Source organism: Cynoglossus semilaevis, chromosome 5, assembly GCF_000523025.1.
Source record: "Cynoglossus semilaevis isolate Cse_v1.0 chromosome 5, Cse_v1.0, whole genome shotgun sequence".
Taxonomy (NCBI): Eukaryota; Metazoa; Chordata; class Actinopteri; order Pleuronectiformes; family Cynoglossidae; genus Cynoglossus; species Cynoglossus semilaevis.
In genome coordinates, this window is record NC_024311.1 from 14,853,015 (window position 1) to 14,869,478 (window position 16,464).

The following is a 16,464-nucleotide window of genomic DNA, read 5'->3' on the forward strand; positions in this document are numbered from 1 at the left end:
CGTAAATTGTAAAGTGACACACATCCAATAATACGTTTTTGTCATTAAATCTTTTTATTGGTAAACACTTACAGTCACCCAAGTTGGGTCAAATGTCTGACTTAAGACGAATCCAACTACATTAAGATAAAAAACAACGTTACTCACTACAGGGTAGTCTGTTGTATCACAACATTCCAGTAAAAAGTCCTCAGTATTGTGTAATATAGTGTTCAGTCATGCTTGTCTCCCAGGAATGCTGTGTGTGACAGACATCGTGGTAATGCACAGGAGAGACACTGTTGACAGATTGAATCCAGCCGCAGTGGTTGATATAACTGAAGGCTATTATTAAACCTATGAAGCATCATGAGCAAAATGTCTGCAATGAATTCAATGTGATGAGTTAGTGCTCAGTTTCCAAGGCCTTCATTTTAAATACACCGTCTTTGTTCCAAATATTAATTCTCATCAATATTCTCAATATGTAAACCTTTAATTAACAATTGCAGAATGATACAGGAAGAGCACAGGAGGGGGAGAAGACAAGGCATTCACCAGAGTACTGAATATGTCAATCTATATGAGGACATTTTAACCCTGCGTAATGAATTTTTATTAATTTGCCCCTGAATTAAACTGCGTAATGTATAAAATATTGCCTCCTCAGAGAACAGTGTGTTCTACGGGCATGCACAGTGGATGAAGGCAACAGTTCACACAACCACACTAAAATAACAATTTACTTTCACAGAAACTCACACAGTTTTATAGATAAGGCTAATAGGTGGCACTGCAACAGTGTAGTCAAGGAGAAGTCACTCAAACACTATATTGTCTTTGAACAAACAACTCTGCAGGAACTCCAAGTTTGACCTGCAGGAGTTAAAAAGTTCATCTTCTTCAACGCCACTCCTCTAGATGACAGTCTAAATCCAGATCTGGGCACTCCTCTGCTTTGACCCTCTGGTCTCCCTCTTATTCTTTACAGGCTGCTTCTCTCCTTTATGTGAATCATGTCTTTTTGGTTGCTGGTTGTCGTTTTGAATGTCTTTGCCCTCTTCAGGTCCCCTTGTAACACCACAGTTTCCGGTACATATCCACATCGGTTGATGATCCATTACGAGGTCCAAATTGGGGAGAGAAGTTGTGGTGCTGGTCCCATCTCTGAAGCCTAATGAGGATGTAAGGGAAGGACTATCAGGAGGAAAGGCTTCATACCCCTCCCTTAACCCTTTATAAACCCCCCATGTTCTCTGTTCCCTCAGCTTCACTACCTGTCGGATCTTCTTCCAACCCAAGTGGTTGAGCTCCAGGAGGTTCAGAAGGATACAGAAAATCCCCACGCAAAACATAAAGCACAAAAATATAGTTTTCTCTGTGGGCCTAGAGACGTAGCAGTCCACCGGTTGGCTACAGGGGGATGAGGTACAAAGGAAGTGGACAGGCACCTGGAATCCAAACAGCTTCCACTGAGCCAGGACGAAGCCCACCTCCAGGACAGCACGTAAACACACGTGAAAGATGTAGCATTTGGACAAAACCCCCCCAGAGACTATGTGACCCTCTGCATTTCCCTCTCTTATGACGCCAGCCTGGACCTGGCTCAAGGAAACTATGTTCTTGAGGTCCCCCCTCTGGAGGTTCTGTGTGGTGACACCCTCCAGTACATCAGCCAGGCTGTGACCCAAATGCTTATGGGAGCGGATGGAGCAGCTGTCGGAGTCACAGCTCCGATCATAAGCCTCCCGACCACCGTTACGTCCTACACCAGGTTCTGTCGGCCGAGAAGAATCTCCCAGCCCTTGTCCCAGTCTTGGAGGTGCGTTGGTGTTGTTGGGCTGTTTAGAGAGGTTGTGCCATGTGTAGATGATGAAGCAAAGGGACGGCGTTGAGACACTGATGATGTGAAACACCCAAAAACGTGGTTGTGAGATTGGTGCAAAAGCATCGTAGCAGACAGTGGAGCATCCGGGCTGTAAGGTGTTGCAAACAAACATTTCCTGTTCGTCCGTGTACACGTCCTCGGTCGCAACGGCCACAATGAGTAGCCGGAAGATAACCATGACAGTCAGCCAGAGACGGCCGATCATGGTGGAATGCTGGTGGACAGCATCCAGGAGACGTTTGAGCAGAGTCCACTCCGTCATGGTGGCCTGTGGCTGCTGGCTGCCTCGAGGAGGGACGAAGTGCCTTGAGTGAAGCAGTCTGCTGTGGACTGATCCACCTCTTCTCCAGGAAACTCCACTCTACTGAGCTTGATAAAACCTTAAAAACTCCAGCGGAAGGTGTGAACACGGACCTCTTCCGTTTGGTCTTGGTTCTTCATTTATACCCACATGTCGCTCGTTCTTTAGATTAGCAACTTTTGCTTCGCTCCTATTGTCCTAAGCTGTCGTTTACCGACTCTGCCCAAATGTCTCGTCTTGCCCTTCGTGCCTTGAGAATAGTGACAGCACTGTAAGAGCGAGCCATCCCATCTTTTACAGATAAGAACGGCCACTTGACGTGACTCACTCACTACAGAAACCTCTCTCCTGTTTGTAGGATCCATTTTAAAACCAAGAGACATCCTCCTGCCTTAACTGAGGACCTGCTGATAATGAAGACTGATTAACATTCTTCAGTGATTAGTTCTCTGAAAGCAAATCTTCCCCTTTTTTGATGGAGAAGCAGTTCTACACGAAGGCCAATGAGGCGCCTCCTGGGGGCACATTGCAGGAAATCATATTTAAAAAGCAGTTTTTGTAAAAACCTAAATACTGACTAACCACCAGTGGATCCTTGTGTCTTGTGAGGCTTGTTTTGACTGCTCCTCTGCAGCCACTTGGCAAGTCCTCTTATCAGTGTTTTAAAAAAAGACTCTTGAAAGGTCTCCCAGCATCAACTCTTCCTGTTCTTCAGATAAGACCCTTGGTGACCCCGACTCTAACATCAAACAACGCAAGTCCAAGTCTCTCTCTCTCTCTCTCTCTGCTCTGCTGACTTTCTATTTATGACTTGAATAGATGCTTTTACTGTAGCCTTGAAACTTACATGTAAAAAGCCCACAGCTTTAAGAATCCTTTAAGAGTCAAGCTTAAGAGTAGAGTAGAGTAGGGCTTTATTCTGTCTCTGTGTTGTGGCTTGATCACAGGACTAACTAACTAACTAAACCCAACTGATTCTATTGAAAATGTATTTTGTTATGACTTGCTAATGTCCACAGAGGTTCTTTTTTTTTCTTTTTCTGACATAACTACCATTCCAAAGATAAGGTTTTGCCCCATGATGAGGTTGTAAAGGTAAATCATGAAGCGCTTCACACCTGAGTAGACGTCCAGACAGGCTCCTACGGTGTTTTTGTCTGCTATCGATTTAGACTCAGGCACACACTGGATTAACATCTTTTAAAGGCCATTTTGGGACTTGATGAAGCGATGGATCGATAGAATGGCCCCTCGCTCCTGCCCTAAGCAGGATTAGAGAGGGGCCCTGTCCAAATTTAACAAAGCCAAGCAGAGGTGGGGGAAGCAAGAGTATTGCTAGTTTTAAGTAGACCATCACTAAGGTCCAGACACAACACTAGCCAACCCAGACCTGAAGCCTGAGGCAGAATCCAACCAGCCAGCAGCAACACACAGTGGAGGAAATGGCTTTTCTTCTTGACAGCGTGACGGCGTCCTGTATGTATGTGTTCATCCAGCCTGTCTGGGGCTCTGAACACCGCTGTCCCGCCACTGTCTAAGGAATTATCCACCCTTTCAGTTTTTTCATTAAAGAATTCTCAGTGTTTTGGTCTGTGCAGTCTGGGAATGAATAACCAGACAGGATTAATGAGAGATTAGAATGAAACAGTGCCTGAAAGGAACTTCAACTTTTGGATGAATTCTTTTCTAACAGTACTTTTACCTCAGCGCCTGGACGCTGCCAGTGTTAGTTAGCCCCATGTCCAAACTTAGTAGAGAAACATTTTCTGAATCAGCAGTGAACTAGATCAACCATCAGACAGAGCAGAGGTTCCATGGTGTAACGGTCAGCACTCTGGACTTTGACTCCAGCGATCCGAGTTCAAATCTCGGTGGAACCTGAAAATTAAAAAGGGTTAATTGGTGTCTCTCTTTTGCAAAAAGAAAAAAAATGCTATGTCTTAATGAGAAATCTTTAAATGACAACAGAGCTTTAAAAAAACTATACTAGTTATGTATAGAATCACTACCATTTCAACATAAAATGGATGGTGGTTCCCTCATCTAACAGTCAACAGTGGTCTCCCAGTCTTCAAATGTCAGCTGACCTTTTGTACATCGACAACATTATAACTGTATAACTTAATTAAACATGATTTTTATATTTTTTATAGAACAATGAACAGCTTGAAAATCAAGGCCAGAATCATGAGTCAGATCTATGAGAACCCTACGAAAGTTAGTCTATACACATTATACATAATATGTAATACTTGATATTACATATATAACATCATACATGACATCCTGCCATTGGGTGAGTGTTGGTTGAGGGTTTGTCCCCCCTTGTTTTACTATAACAGTACTGAGACAAGCAGAAGCTTCTTGGATGAAGAGTAGAAACATCTTCATCAAACCAAGACAGCTCAGTTGCCTAATTATTAACTGCTGCAGATAATGTGACCTGGACACACACACTGTGGCTCAGTGTAAAGCATTAAACATTAACAACAGTGTTTTTCCATGATGCTTTATAGCAGATTCAATGAGTCCATGATACAGAATAACATTTCACATCAAAGCCTCGTGTCTCTCCGGCGTGGGAGCAGCTCCGGCCGACATTACCATAGGAGCAGTGCTGCCTCTGCCTGCCTGTCTGTCTGTCTGCCGTGCCAACCTCTAACAGGATTAGGAGGGGATGTTGTTGAGGTGCTGCTCCTGTTGTTGGTGTTACTCACTCTGATGTGATTTCCATTCGTCTGGGCAGACCCTTACTTTCCCTTCCGTCTAATCCCTCACTATTCTCACCCGCTGTCTCAGCCGCACTAATCTGCTGGCAGCCTTAGGAGCAGGAGCGTCAACTCTCCACAGTCTGTGGTCAGGACTGGAGGAAAAGGATGTCTGTTACTGCACAGGAGTGAAGACACCTGAGTGACACCTGGGAGTTTAAGAGGATGAAAAGCAGATGGTGAGTGAACTAAATGAGATGAATCTGTTGTAATGTTAGAGATGTTGGTGTTGGCTTGTATTATTTGTGTGTGCTTGTTTTGCCACCGTGTTAGTAATGAGCTTGTTTATTGCCATGAACACAAATGGATTTTATGTTAAAAAAAAGATGTATTTTCCTCCTCAGTGTGTTCTGTGCAGTATTTTTTTAGTTAGAAAAGTGATGGCAGTGAAGTGAAACTCAAGTCTGTGATGCAACAAAAATACGTATAAAAAACGAGTTTCATTAGACTCACTCTTTGTAAATGTGTTTTTGATAATGAAAAATAATGCATTTTTGATGACTTATTTACAAATAACGCTGTTAAACAAATAAAATGCCTTAAAAATAATGAGTCTAGTTTATTTTAATTTAGCAGTAAACAGAGCAGTAGAAAAAAGTCATTTTTATACGGAGGAGAGGCGTGATATTTATTTAGCACAAATGGAAAAGATAATGATACCTGCAAAAACACTGAAATGTTTGGGAAAAAATAGGAGCAGAAAGTTACATAAAAAGGGAACATCCTGGGAGGTTCCTCCTGCAGCAGGTTAATGCTAACATGTTTAGCTGTCAGGATTAGGCATTAACTGAACATGAAGCAACGCTTCAAACAAGGATGGTTTGTAACTCAACAACTTTTTTTCACAAGGATGGTTTGTAACTCAACAACTTGCAATTACAATTCAACTCAAGCTTGATTTGCGCTGTAGACCTGCCATTTAAAGACAATGTAACACATTGTCATGTAACACAAGTCTTTCAAAAAGCCAGAAATGGAAAACATAAACCTGTGCAAAAAAAAATCAACAATTTAAGTGATACGTTGGAAACGTAAAATATAATAATATAATTGATGTCAAGTTTATTTAGGCTCAAATGTTTGATGTGAATCTTTAAAATCATTTTATTCTAAGAATATACACCAAGCAAGGTCAATGTCCTCGATGATAACTAAAAGTACGAGCACACACTCCCAGAGCATTTGCAGTATCATGTAAGCACGCACTTCCGTCAGGGCGACCTGATAGAGAGGTTTCCAGCCTCGCTGCTGCTCTCAGACACATGGACGGCAGCCAGCTGCTCCTCGACAAGACACATTTCATCAAGACTCTTCAGTGAACCCTGCTCTAGGACCAGGAGCTAATGCTACACATTAGCCTAAATATGGAAATTCTATTCCTCACTGTTTTTCTCTCATTCTTCTCCTTTAACCAACAGATGTGATGTTTCTCACATGAATGGATGGCTCCTCACGTGGTAGACATGACAGCAGAGGAACCCTGCAGCCCCGCGGTGCTGAGCCCTGTGGGTGAAGGCAAGTTAGGAAGTGAGGAGAACAGCAGGAAACAGGAAGTAACAGGAACTGAGCCAGAAATGTCTAAGGGGAAACAATTGGCAGTGAATGACAGGTAAGGTGCATATTTTGTAAAAACTAAATGTTCATACAATTATACTTTTTTTGCTTCATTCGGTACAAACCACAAATTTCTCTGGCCTGTCTGCGGTCCAGATCCAAGAGCAAAACTAACTTTGTTTGTTTGTTTCTATTTTACTTAATTGGTCTGCATGTATAATTTTTTATATCTATAAATAGCAAATGCATTTTTGCCTCTTGTCGCTCTTTGCCACTGATGTATAAATTCACTAATACTAAATAAAGATAAATCGAGCTCACTGAAGCGCTGTCTCTCGTGCAGCAGTGTCTGTCTGGAGGAGCTGTTCTGCAGGATCTGTCATGAAGACCAGTCCTGTGGAGAGCTGCTGTCCCCCTGTGAGTGCTCCGGCAGCCTGGCCACGGTTCACCGGACCTGCCTGGAGCAGTGGCTCACCACCTCCAACATGGGCCACTGTGAACTCTGTCGCCACCAATTTGCACTGGAGCGATTACCCAAACCTCTCACTGAGGTAATTATTCACCAATATTCATACAGATCTATTGTTTTTTTTAAATGTAGATATATTTGAAATGAAACGCGAGGCAGAGTCAGATGGATAAGCCTCATGCTTATGGACCTGCTGCTCTTAGCTGGATCTGTCGTACTGTTAAAGCCACTTAGCTGGAGAGCCAGATTAGATGGTGTTTCCTCCTCACGCTGCTGGGCTGAGGACAGGACTGGAACTCTGTTTTTTTTTTCTGTTTGCCTGTGCTGTAATCTGCTGATTAAGCCCTGCCAGGTAGACGACACAGTCAGCAGTGAGTCCAGCATGGCTGAACATGTGCACATGAGAACTGGAACCATGTATAGACAGTTAGTGGATACCATGTTTGGCACATTTGAAGCCCACGGGCATGATGTCAAGGTCAGCTAACTGTTAACTCAGAGTGGACAAGATGGAATCTTCTTTTGACTTGTATCTTAATTATAATCAAAGAAGATGGAATCTTCTTTTGACTTGTATCATAATTAAAATAGTTAACAGTTAAAAGAAAAAAAACTGAGATAGAAATTTAAAAAAATAAAGGAAAATACTAGGAAACTTTTTGCCGATATCCAATATGCCGATATTGTCCAAATAAAAATTAAAGTATAAATCAGGAGTGACTGACAGGTAAGGTGCATATTTTGTAAAAACTCAATATAAATGTTCATACAATTATACTATGTTTATATGCAGCCGTCTGGGTTAAATGCAGAGGTCACATTTTATTGTGTGAAGTGCTGTATCAAAATGACAATAATTCACTTTCACTTTGTCTTCCAAACTATTTTTAGGTCACATCAGTACAACATCAGTAAAAATGTTAACCAGGATTTTCTTTCTTGTTCTTCCCTGCAGTGGCTGTGCGCTCCGGCCATGCAGCAGCAGAGGAGGACACTGTGCGGTGATGCTGTGTGTTTCCTGTTCATCACACCTCTGGCCAGTCTGTCAGGATGGCTCTGTGTTCAGGGAGCCATGGACCTGTACTATACCAAAGGCATGGAGGCTGTGGGGCTGCTGGTCCTCACGCTGGCTCTGTTCACCATCTACGTATTCTGGACTGTGGTACGTCAACAGTTATTTACTCAGCATAATGAGTCAGTGACCAGAGAAATATGACAGTAAGTCACATGTGGTCATTGCACACATAATCTGCAGGTAGATAGCCAATGAGGATTGGCTTCATTTTTTAAATGTAATATTTACAAAAATTAAGGAAAAGCCAAATCAACATGTCAACCTAAATCTTGATGTATTGAGTGTCATACTAAATACTGAAGGCTAGTGTGTTGGACTTATAATATATAATAATATCATCATCACCTTTTATTACTACAGTAGTTAATGTTTTTCACCAGCAAAAATGTTATTTAAATTCAATCTCATGTTTGGTTCATGTTTTATAATAATAAATATTTCTTTTAAATATTCTGGATACACTTCAAGTTGACCAGTGGAGTCTATGTGTGAATGGTTGATGGCTCTAAACTTGGCCTTTGCCTGATGACTGCTGGGATTAGCTGCAGACCCTCGGTGACCCTGAGAAGGATTAAGTTGTAGAAGAAGAATGAATGAATGAGTTCCAGGGTCAGAGGGCAACAACGTGGTCAGAAGGACATCCAACAAACATGCAAGGATTTTCTCCTGCTTATCCTGTTAGAGGTTATTAAAAATATCTGAGAGAGTCCATCTTTAAACATTTATATAATTTTCATATATTTAAAAAAAAAACAACCCAAAACTAAAACTCAGATTTTTCTAATTAATTTGAGCTCAACGTCTCTCTCTCTCAGGTTTCTGCGCGTTATCACATGCATCTGTTCATGACATGGAAGAAGACGGGCCAGAGGGTTCGACTACATGTTCCTTCACCTGGACACGGCAGCCACAAACACCAGAGTGTGTCCATCAGCAGCCTGAGTAAAGCTCCTGACAAAGACACTGTGGTGTGAACACTGTCACAGAGGACTGTGGAACTGTGGTTACTGCAATGACTTCCTTTCTTCACACAGTCCTGACTGTCATGGGTATCATAGAAGTGGGGAATCAACTGTGACCTGTGCCATTCATTAAAGGTCTGGTGACTGGAAGGAGGAAGAATCAAACCCAGGGAACCCATCCCTGCTCCTCCCCTGAACGACAATCAGTGTAGATTAATAAATACAGTGACATGGGACCTGGGGTGTGACTAGAAACACTGCAGACAAGAAAGAAAGCATGAAACCAAACTAATCACAATAGCATTAAGGCATAAAAGAGGTTTTTACATCTGTGTTTTTGCGATGATATAATCGTTATTACACAGACCAGAGCAGCACTTCCCACCATGAAAGAGTGGGATAACCCTGGCTAAATATGAAATACGGACTATTATGTATAAGTTGGAGTGACTCGAGCCGATACTCAAGATCGGTATTGGTCTCATATTGATCAAAATGTCAGGACTGAACATAAAAAAACAAGCTAATATTTAATATCATCCTATCTCTCATCTGAGCAACAGAATTGTTGGTATCGCCAGATACCCCAAGTTTCAGTATCGGTTTCAGACATGTTTATAAGTGAGTGATGTACAGGGATTAACCCGACAGGAAGTGGTTCCATGGTGTAATGGTTAGCACTCTGGACTTTGAATCCAGTGATCTGAGTTCAAATCTCAGTGGAACCATACAAACTTCTTCTTCTTGGATTAAACTGTGTTAAAAATAGTTCCATAAAAACAATGTATTTATCACAGTTGTAATTTAAGGGTTAGAACAACATTTTGTACAGGCTACAGCTTTGTTTCTATGAACTGTTATTTCAATCCTATAAATAAAGATAAGTAAACCATTGTAAATATATTTAGGTTTTATAGCTTAATTTGTGATTTTAAACACTGATATACTGTATTACCTTTTTTTGTACAATTTTTTGACTTTCGATGAATATATTGTTATTAAAGTAAGAAATTGTAAATTGTAAGTATGCACATTTACGACAATGACTGACAAATGACTGGATGCCCTTTTCTTCACATCAAAACATTCAAACTAACTCTCTAAGATTTGTTACAATATATGAAGTAGTCTGAAGAACATGAAGTCTGGAAGTTTAAAGAAAGCCTGATCAGCTGTTGTTTGTATTTAATATCAACCACACTGTAACAGTCACTACTGTATAGACTGGGATGAAAAGATCAATGCCAGAAGTGGAAATGAAGAGGTTAAAAACTTTAATGCACACCTTCACACACACATACACACTCAAATCTATCATTTTACTGTTTGTTAAGAAAACTTTATTATTTAATTATTTTATTTGTCAAAACACATTTAAATTATATCTATGATCACATGTAATCGTCTGTAATCTGGCATTTAAAGGAATACTGAGGTGCAATACTGCTACTGTGAGGTGTCCCAGCATCTGGCCCTTACATTAATACGTCAGTGTGTCTGTGGTCATGTGTAAAAGACATTAAATGGATCAAAGCAGATCAAGGCCGAAGACGTGAAGAGCAGCAGGAGCCGAATGAGCGATCACATGACGGCACAGCTGGCCTCCTTAGATAGTTCCTGGAAAAAAAACAAAAAAAAAATTAAATGTGAAAATCATAATCCACATGCTGAGGTCAGTCTGGGAAGATCGACGCAAGGAGCGCGATTCAACAGCCAACAGTAACAGCGGTGTCGTGGTTATACATGAAGTTAGCATGTGTGGCTATAGATCAGTGGGTTAGCTAGTGAAAGCAAGTAGAGGTACGATTTGTTGCCCTGCTAATGTACTTTGTGATTAATGTGTAAAGTGCATTTTGTTTATTTTTATGTTATTTTAGCTTTAGTGATATGGTTAACTAATTGTTACTAAAAGTAAACAAATCTTTTCCCTTATTCATCCTATTAAAAATTGTTTGTATATTGTTGACGTTTTGGATAAATATACATTCTGGATTCCAGACCATATTTTAAACTTTGCAGCTACTTTATAGTTATGTTTTAGCATTTTTTTTCTTTCAGGCTTTATCTTTTTCAGGGCTAATCTTTGTTGTCGTTTCAGATGCTTCATTTTTTTGGCTAACATAGAACCATTTTTGCTTTAATTGTCCCAGTGTAACTGAAGCATAAAAAGACTATATGGTGGAATTTGAACTTTGAACAACAAAAATCTAAATGGTAAGAATCGTATGTCAAACAGCGAGAAATATGTCTGTACAAATGTGCCTTTACAAATAAAAAAGGGAGCGTATCTGAAATGGCATCAAATGATTAAAAACATGCTTTTCTGTATGTACAGTATAATGACAGCAAACACAACATGCACTACACAAACCATGGCAGACACTGCTGCCTGATAGAGGACCTCACCTACAGTCTGCTCTGTGCTCAAGACACAGAACAACATTTCTTCTTCTTTTTCTTGGGCTTCAATGTGAGCAAGAAACAAAGTGAGAGGATAATCTTGACCTTTATAACTTCAGGAAACATTTTACACTTTACTGTATGAGATTATTAAACAGTTATTATCAAACTGTAACAATCCTCAGGTTAATTTTTGTGAGGTTTAACTTGGTACATTTACCTGTCTCCTTAAATGTTGGATAGAACTGCCTGTGAGGATTTCTTCATGGAACTCCAGTTCACTCTCCTCGTCGTCTCTGACCGGCATGCAGAGGTCATCTATTTCCTGAAAAGGAGGAAAAACACATGAAATAGAAATAAATATACATTTTGAATGTTGACCATTTGTCAAGTAAACCCTACTGCCTTCATTGTTGTCACTGCAGCCATCATTTTTTGGAGCACTCAGTCTGGTTTACTGACTGTGTTGTATAACTAACATCACTTCACATCAAGTCAAAACACTTCCTTTAAATAAACATTTCTGACATCATTTAGACGTGTGTTTACAAGGTGCTTCCTGTGAGCTTAGCTCCAGCCACTGACCTCCTGGTTAGCATTGAGGAGGACAACCCTAACGGAGTTGGGGCCCCAGCTCCTGTGGCCCTGAAGAACCATGTCTCCAGATGCAGCCTGCGTCTGCGCTCCTGCGGCCCAGATCTGACAGTAGAAGGTGGAGACACACACACACACACACACAAACACATTCTGATCAATATCCTCTCCACCTGCAGTCGGTGTCGTCTACAGCTGGTTGTACCGTACTGACAGTGAGCGTCTGTCCAGCAGCCAGGACACAGGACGAGGGGATGTGGAAGGAGATGTTCCCAGAGTCGGGATAAATCCTACGAACCGTCCAACCACCGAGGGGCTGCTCCTAAAACGTGGAGATGGAGATAATGATGTTAATGTTGGTTATATTTAGATACCAGATACAAGTAGAAGATGCAGGAGCTGAGGCTCCACAGGTGAGCGCAGAGAAACGACAGACAGCTTTGATAAGTTTTGTATCCAATGGTTAAAATGATAAAATTATATTTTGTGCTATTATCAACCATTTGACTCGTACTGAAACTCACGTAGTCAATGAAAAAACACAGAAACGACCAGCCTGACCTGCTCTCCAGTTCATGTAAGACCTTGACAATTGCATGCACATACTCCCTGTTTCTTGTAGATACACAAATGTATCCAGCAGACTGAAAATGTAACCTGCTCTCGTTCAGACAAATGCTTGTGTTGCTGTGTGTAAGACTGGGAGCTTTAGTTAAACTTCGATGACAACTTTCAATTAAACTCTCCATTAAAACTCTTTATTCATTTCCTGTTTTATTCTTTATTCCGAGGTGACTGTTGTTGACAAAAAATGCTAAAACAAAACCAAATACGAAGGTGAAAAGTTACCTCTTCAGAATTGTTCTTTAGCATGACGTACTTCCCCTCCACGTCCGCCTCCGCGAGGCTCACTGTGCTGTGGATAGTGGATCGACTGGAGGCCTTACAGGCTGGTGAGCTGCCAGTCGATCCCTCGTATTTTCGTTTCTTGCCTCTGACTTTGTGGCTGCTGTGTTCGTGTGTCCGCGAGACAGTGGTTTGCCTCGGGGGACTGGGAGACAACTGCAACCTGAGGGACAGAAATCCAGATGCTTCTTTAATTTATTTTTATTTTTTTTGGAGACCCAGAACCAAACGGCCTGATCTTTGATCAAGCGTGTGCCACACCTCTGCTCCTCCACCTCCAGCATCTTCCTGTAGGCGTTGATCTCCATGTCCAGAGCCAGTTTGACGTCCAGCAGGTTCTCGTAGTCCTCCAGCTGGCTGAACATTTGGCTCCTCGTTTTCAGCAGCTCCTGCTCTTTCTGGTTCATTTTCTGCTGCCAAAGCTCCCGCTCCCTGTCCCGAGTCCTCTCCAGCTCCTTGGCCCGGTCCTCCAGAGTGGTTTTCTGACAGAGGAGGAGGAAGAAGAACATCGACATACATATCAGCACCAACAGTAAATATTTAAATTAACGGTACAAGCGATAGCGTTGTCATACTGGTCCTGTATCTACTACACGGCTGATGGAAAGTGAATGAATTCTGATCTGGACTCACGTCTTTCTGGCACTGCTGCAGCTGAAGGCTGATGGCCTCCACTCTGACTTTGGTGGACTCCAGCTCGTCTCTGGTGGACAACATGACGTCGCTCTTCTCCAGCGCAGCCTGCTGCGCATTCTCCAACTGGTGCACACAGAAGGTTCCATGTTCAGTGTGGTATTTATCAAATATTTTGAACTGCGGTGCAGGCTGACACTAACCCACCAACAAATCGTAAACATCCACAAAAATTACCAGTTGTGGTCAGACCTGCTGACCAATCGATGTGGGACAACTAGCAGTTGAAACAGGTTTAGAAATAATGAATGGAAATGTGAAATAGATCACCTACAGTTGTGAAGTCATTCCCATAATGCCATGCTGTTACCTTTGAACTGAAGGTCTTCTCGATCTCCTCCTTGTATTGCTGCATCTGAGACTCGTGCTCCTGGCGAAGCTGCTGAATGGACTGAGCGAGTTTACTCTCAAACTCCCTCCGTCTCCCTGAGTCCACCTCCACCAGGCGGCTGTTGTGACGACTGCGGATCTCCAGGATCTCCTATAAAGTGCGGCCAAAAACAACATTTAATTAAAAAAACAAAAACCAAAACCTTGGCTCAAACATGGAGCTGTTGGTCGGTGTTTGGGCTCACCTGCTCACTGATGTTCCTCTGGAGTTCCAGCTGTTCCCTGAGTGTCTGCACCTGGTTCTCCATGTCCACCCTCCTCAAGATTTCAGAGCCCAGTTGGTTTTTGGCATCAGACAGAACGCTCTCTACCTGGACACACAGGAATCTCCTCAAACACACAACTCCAAGAAACACATGCAGTTAACATTTCAACCCAAAAATCTTAAATTATGGATTTTCTTTTTTTAATTTGGTCCAGGTAACATTTGTATGAACTTTGTGTCCTTTTAAGTAATACAAAATTAAAGGGTGAATGACAATGGTTTAATGGTTTGAGAGCCACACTTTCACACAGAGGGCGCTGTTCATACCAACAGACTGGATCAGTGGAATGAAGGAGTGAGAGAAAGAAAATCCTTCTTACTCTTTCTGTCATTGGTTTTAGGCCAGTTGGCAGCTGCGTTTATCTGAATTCACGTCGAGTTTGGTGAAGTTGACGTCACCTATCTTCAAGCCAAACTGCTGTCCTTTGATCTCTTCACATGAGATAAAAGGTCCATCCTGATTTGACCTCAACAAGGTTCACTTTGTTTCTCACCCTCTTTCCTTTTCCTTTTCCCGCCCTCTGGTGTCATACCCTCCCACCTCCCAGTTCTTAAAAAACTGCGTTGAACTTGTCTCGTTGATAAATAAAATTACAAAGCAGCACATATTTCAAACTGCGCCCCCCACTTTGAGAACCACTCGGCTAAAAGCTGTGCGTGGCCCCTGCTAACTTTAATGTATGCTAAAGTTAAAATATTTCAGATTGTGTCCTTGTTGTTGGTTGGCCAAATGTGACCCGTTCAGCTTTTTAATCCGGCCGCCAAACTTTTCCAAATTATATAATTTAATTATATTATCATTACACTTCTGCCTTTTCACTGCAATAGCCACGTTTCCCGAGTCAAAAACGTTTGCTGTAGCACGTACGTTCTCCAGCTGACCCTGCAGGTCAGCGACGTCATCTTGAAGCCTCCTGTTGTCAGACAGGAGCTTAGAACACTCGGCATCCTTGGCGGTCAGGGAGGCCTCGACTCTCTTCCACTGAGACACCGTGTTCGCCAGATCGCTCTCCTTCTTCTGGTGTCTACAGAGGAAGTGCACAATAACATGAGAAGAAGAGAACCTGGAGGAGTGGAGGAGCTGACGTCAGGCCGAGGTCGTCCGCCCAGGGGCGTGACAGGCCGTTATCGTCAGTGTCACCACAGAACGATCAATGGCTTCAACTCTATTATCAACTGTTGACCTTCTAGCTGCGAAGCATCAGTGCTAACCACCACTCCACTGTACACTCACAACAAAGGTCACTAACAATGATACTGTACAGTAAAGCAACACAATCAGTGTTTACTTAACTGACTGACAGAAAAGGCAGCACATGATGATGCTGCAGATTTACTGCATGCTGATTGGATGATCAAGCAGGTTTAAGCCAAGCTTCAGAAACGATGCCATGTTTTTTTTTTATAAAAGAGAATTTTATGAATCTTGTACATGTTTTTGATTTTGTTTCTCTTTTTCCTGCAATATATCATACAGGGCCTCATCACTGCACCTTAATATTTGGTTTTAATGAATTGCATCCTAAAGAAAATTCTGATTTTTGTTTACTTTTAGTTTCAGTTAAAGTTGTCACAAAAGTGGGATTTTATTACATTTTAGTATGTACTTTGTGGTTGTTTTTAATCTTTTTAAAAATGACATTTTGTTTTTAATATGACACTGTTGTGACCTGCTGCTTCACCAACAATAATAAATTGACCTTTGAGTCCCTTCAAAATGTAAAGGGTGTTTATATTATAAATTGTAAATATTTTAATGTTAGTCAACCAGGTGTGTGTAATCAGAATCAAATCTAACATATTTTTTTATACACGTTTGATCAACGACCTTAGTGCACCTGCGGTGCTCGAGCAGCCGTACCTGGCCTGAAGTTTTTGGTAATCCTCACACAGATTCCCGTGGTCGATCTGCAGACGGGCCCAGTCTGCGGCCACGCCGTCCAGGGACTTCCTGACATCGGCCAATTCCTCCTCGTACAGCCGCCGGACGTTGCCCATCTCCCGGCTTTTAGAGTCATCTTTCTCCTCCAGCTGGAGCAGCACGGAGGCCCGCTCGCTTTCCAGCTCCTGGACCCGCTGGATGTAGTTAGCGAGGCGGTCGTTGAGCTGCCGCAGCTCATCCTTCTCGTGTTTGCGTAGCAAAGTGTTGGGGCTATAGGCGGAGGTAGCGGCGGGGGCGGGGGGGGGGGGGGTGTCGGGGGGCGGCGCGCGGGGGCGGGG

The 16,464-nt window shown here is 42.2% G+C and overlaps 3 protein-coding genes and 2 non-coding genes across 7 annotated transcripts; 3 read left to right on the forward strand and 2 right to left on the reverse strand.

Moving 5' to 3' along the window:
• Nucleotides 1-46: 46 nt before the first annotated feature.
• LOC103379227 (gap junction delta-3 protein-like) lies at nucleotides 47-2,934 on the reverse strand. Its single transcript, XM_025055778.1, has one exon. It carries the CDS (start codon nucleotides 2,127-2,129, stop codon nucleotides 909-911), a length of 1,221 nt encoding a protein of 406 aa, XP_024911546.1. The 5' UTR covers nucleotides 2,130-2,934; the 3' UTR covers nucleotides 47-908.
• A 1,042-nt stretch (nucleotides 2,935-3,976) lies between these two features.
• On the forward strand, nucleotides 3,977-4,048 carry trnaq-uug (transfer RNA glutamine (anticodon UUG)). The gene has a single exon. It is a non-coding gene; the product is annotated as a tRNA-Gln (tRNA).
• Nucleotides 4,049-4,698: 650 nt separating this feature from the next.
• Nucleotides 4,699-10,139, forward strand: LOC103379226 (E3 ubiquitin-protein ligase MARCH3-like). 3 transcript variants are annotated; one of them, XM_025055782.1, is made up of 6 exons: nucleotides 4,706-4,856; nucleotides 4,968-5,115; nucleotides 6,355-6,545; nucleotides 6,834-7,041; nucleotides 7,915-8,121; nucleotides 8,850-10,139. In XM_025055782.1, exons 3-6 carry the CDS (start codon nucleotides 6,379-6,381, stop codon nucleotides 9,006-9,008), a joined length of 741 nt encoding a protein of 246 aa, XP_024911550.1. In that variant the 5' UTR covers nucleotides 4,706-4,856; nucleotides 4,968-5,115; nucleotides 6,355-6,378; the 3' UTR covers nucleotides 9,009-10,139. The 3 variants fall into 3 exon arrangements, with proteins under 3 accessions (XP_024911551.1, XP_016887886.1, XP_024911550.1); XM_025055783.1 differs by having other exon boundaries at nucleotides 4,699-5,115; nucleotides 6,837-7,041; XM_017032397.2 differs by having other exon boundaries at nucleotides 4,701-5,115.
• On the forward strand, nucleotides 9,653-9,724 carry trnaq-uug (transfer RNA glutamine (anticodon UUG)). The gene has a single exon. It is a non-coding gene; the product is annotated as a tRNA-Gln (tRNA).
• A 118-nt stretch (nucleotides 10,140-10,257) lies between the features above and the next one.
• On the reverse strand, nucleotides 10,258-16,443 carry lmnl3 (lamin L3; the record flags this gene model as incomplete). The annotated part of the gene is made up of 11 exons (XM_008310708.3): nucleotides 10,258-10,613; nucleotides 11,617-11,721; nucleotides 11,982-12,095; nucleotides 12,205-12,312; nucleotides 12,840-13,059; nucleotides 13,158-13,378; nucleotides 13,530-13,655; nucleotides 13,900-14,070; nucleotides 14,165-14,290; nucleotides 15,113-15,269; nucleotides 16,106-16,443. Coding segments are annotated over 11 exons (1,722 nt in total), but the record flags the coding sequence as incomplete, so codon positions are not given.
• Nucleotides 16,444-16,464: the final 21 nt, after the last annotated feature.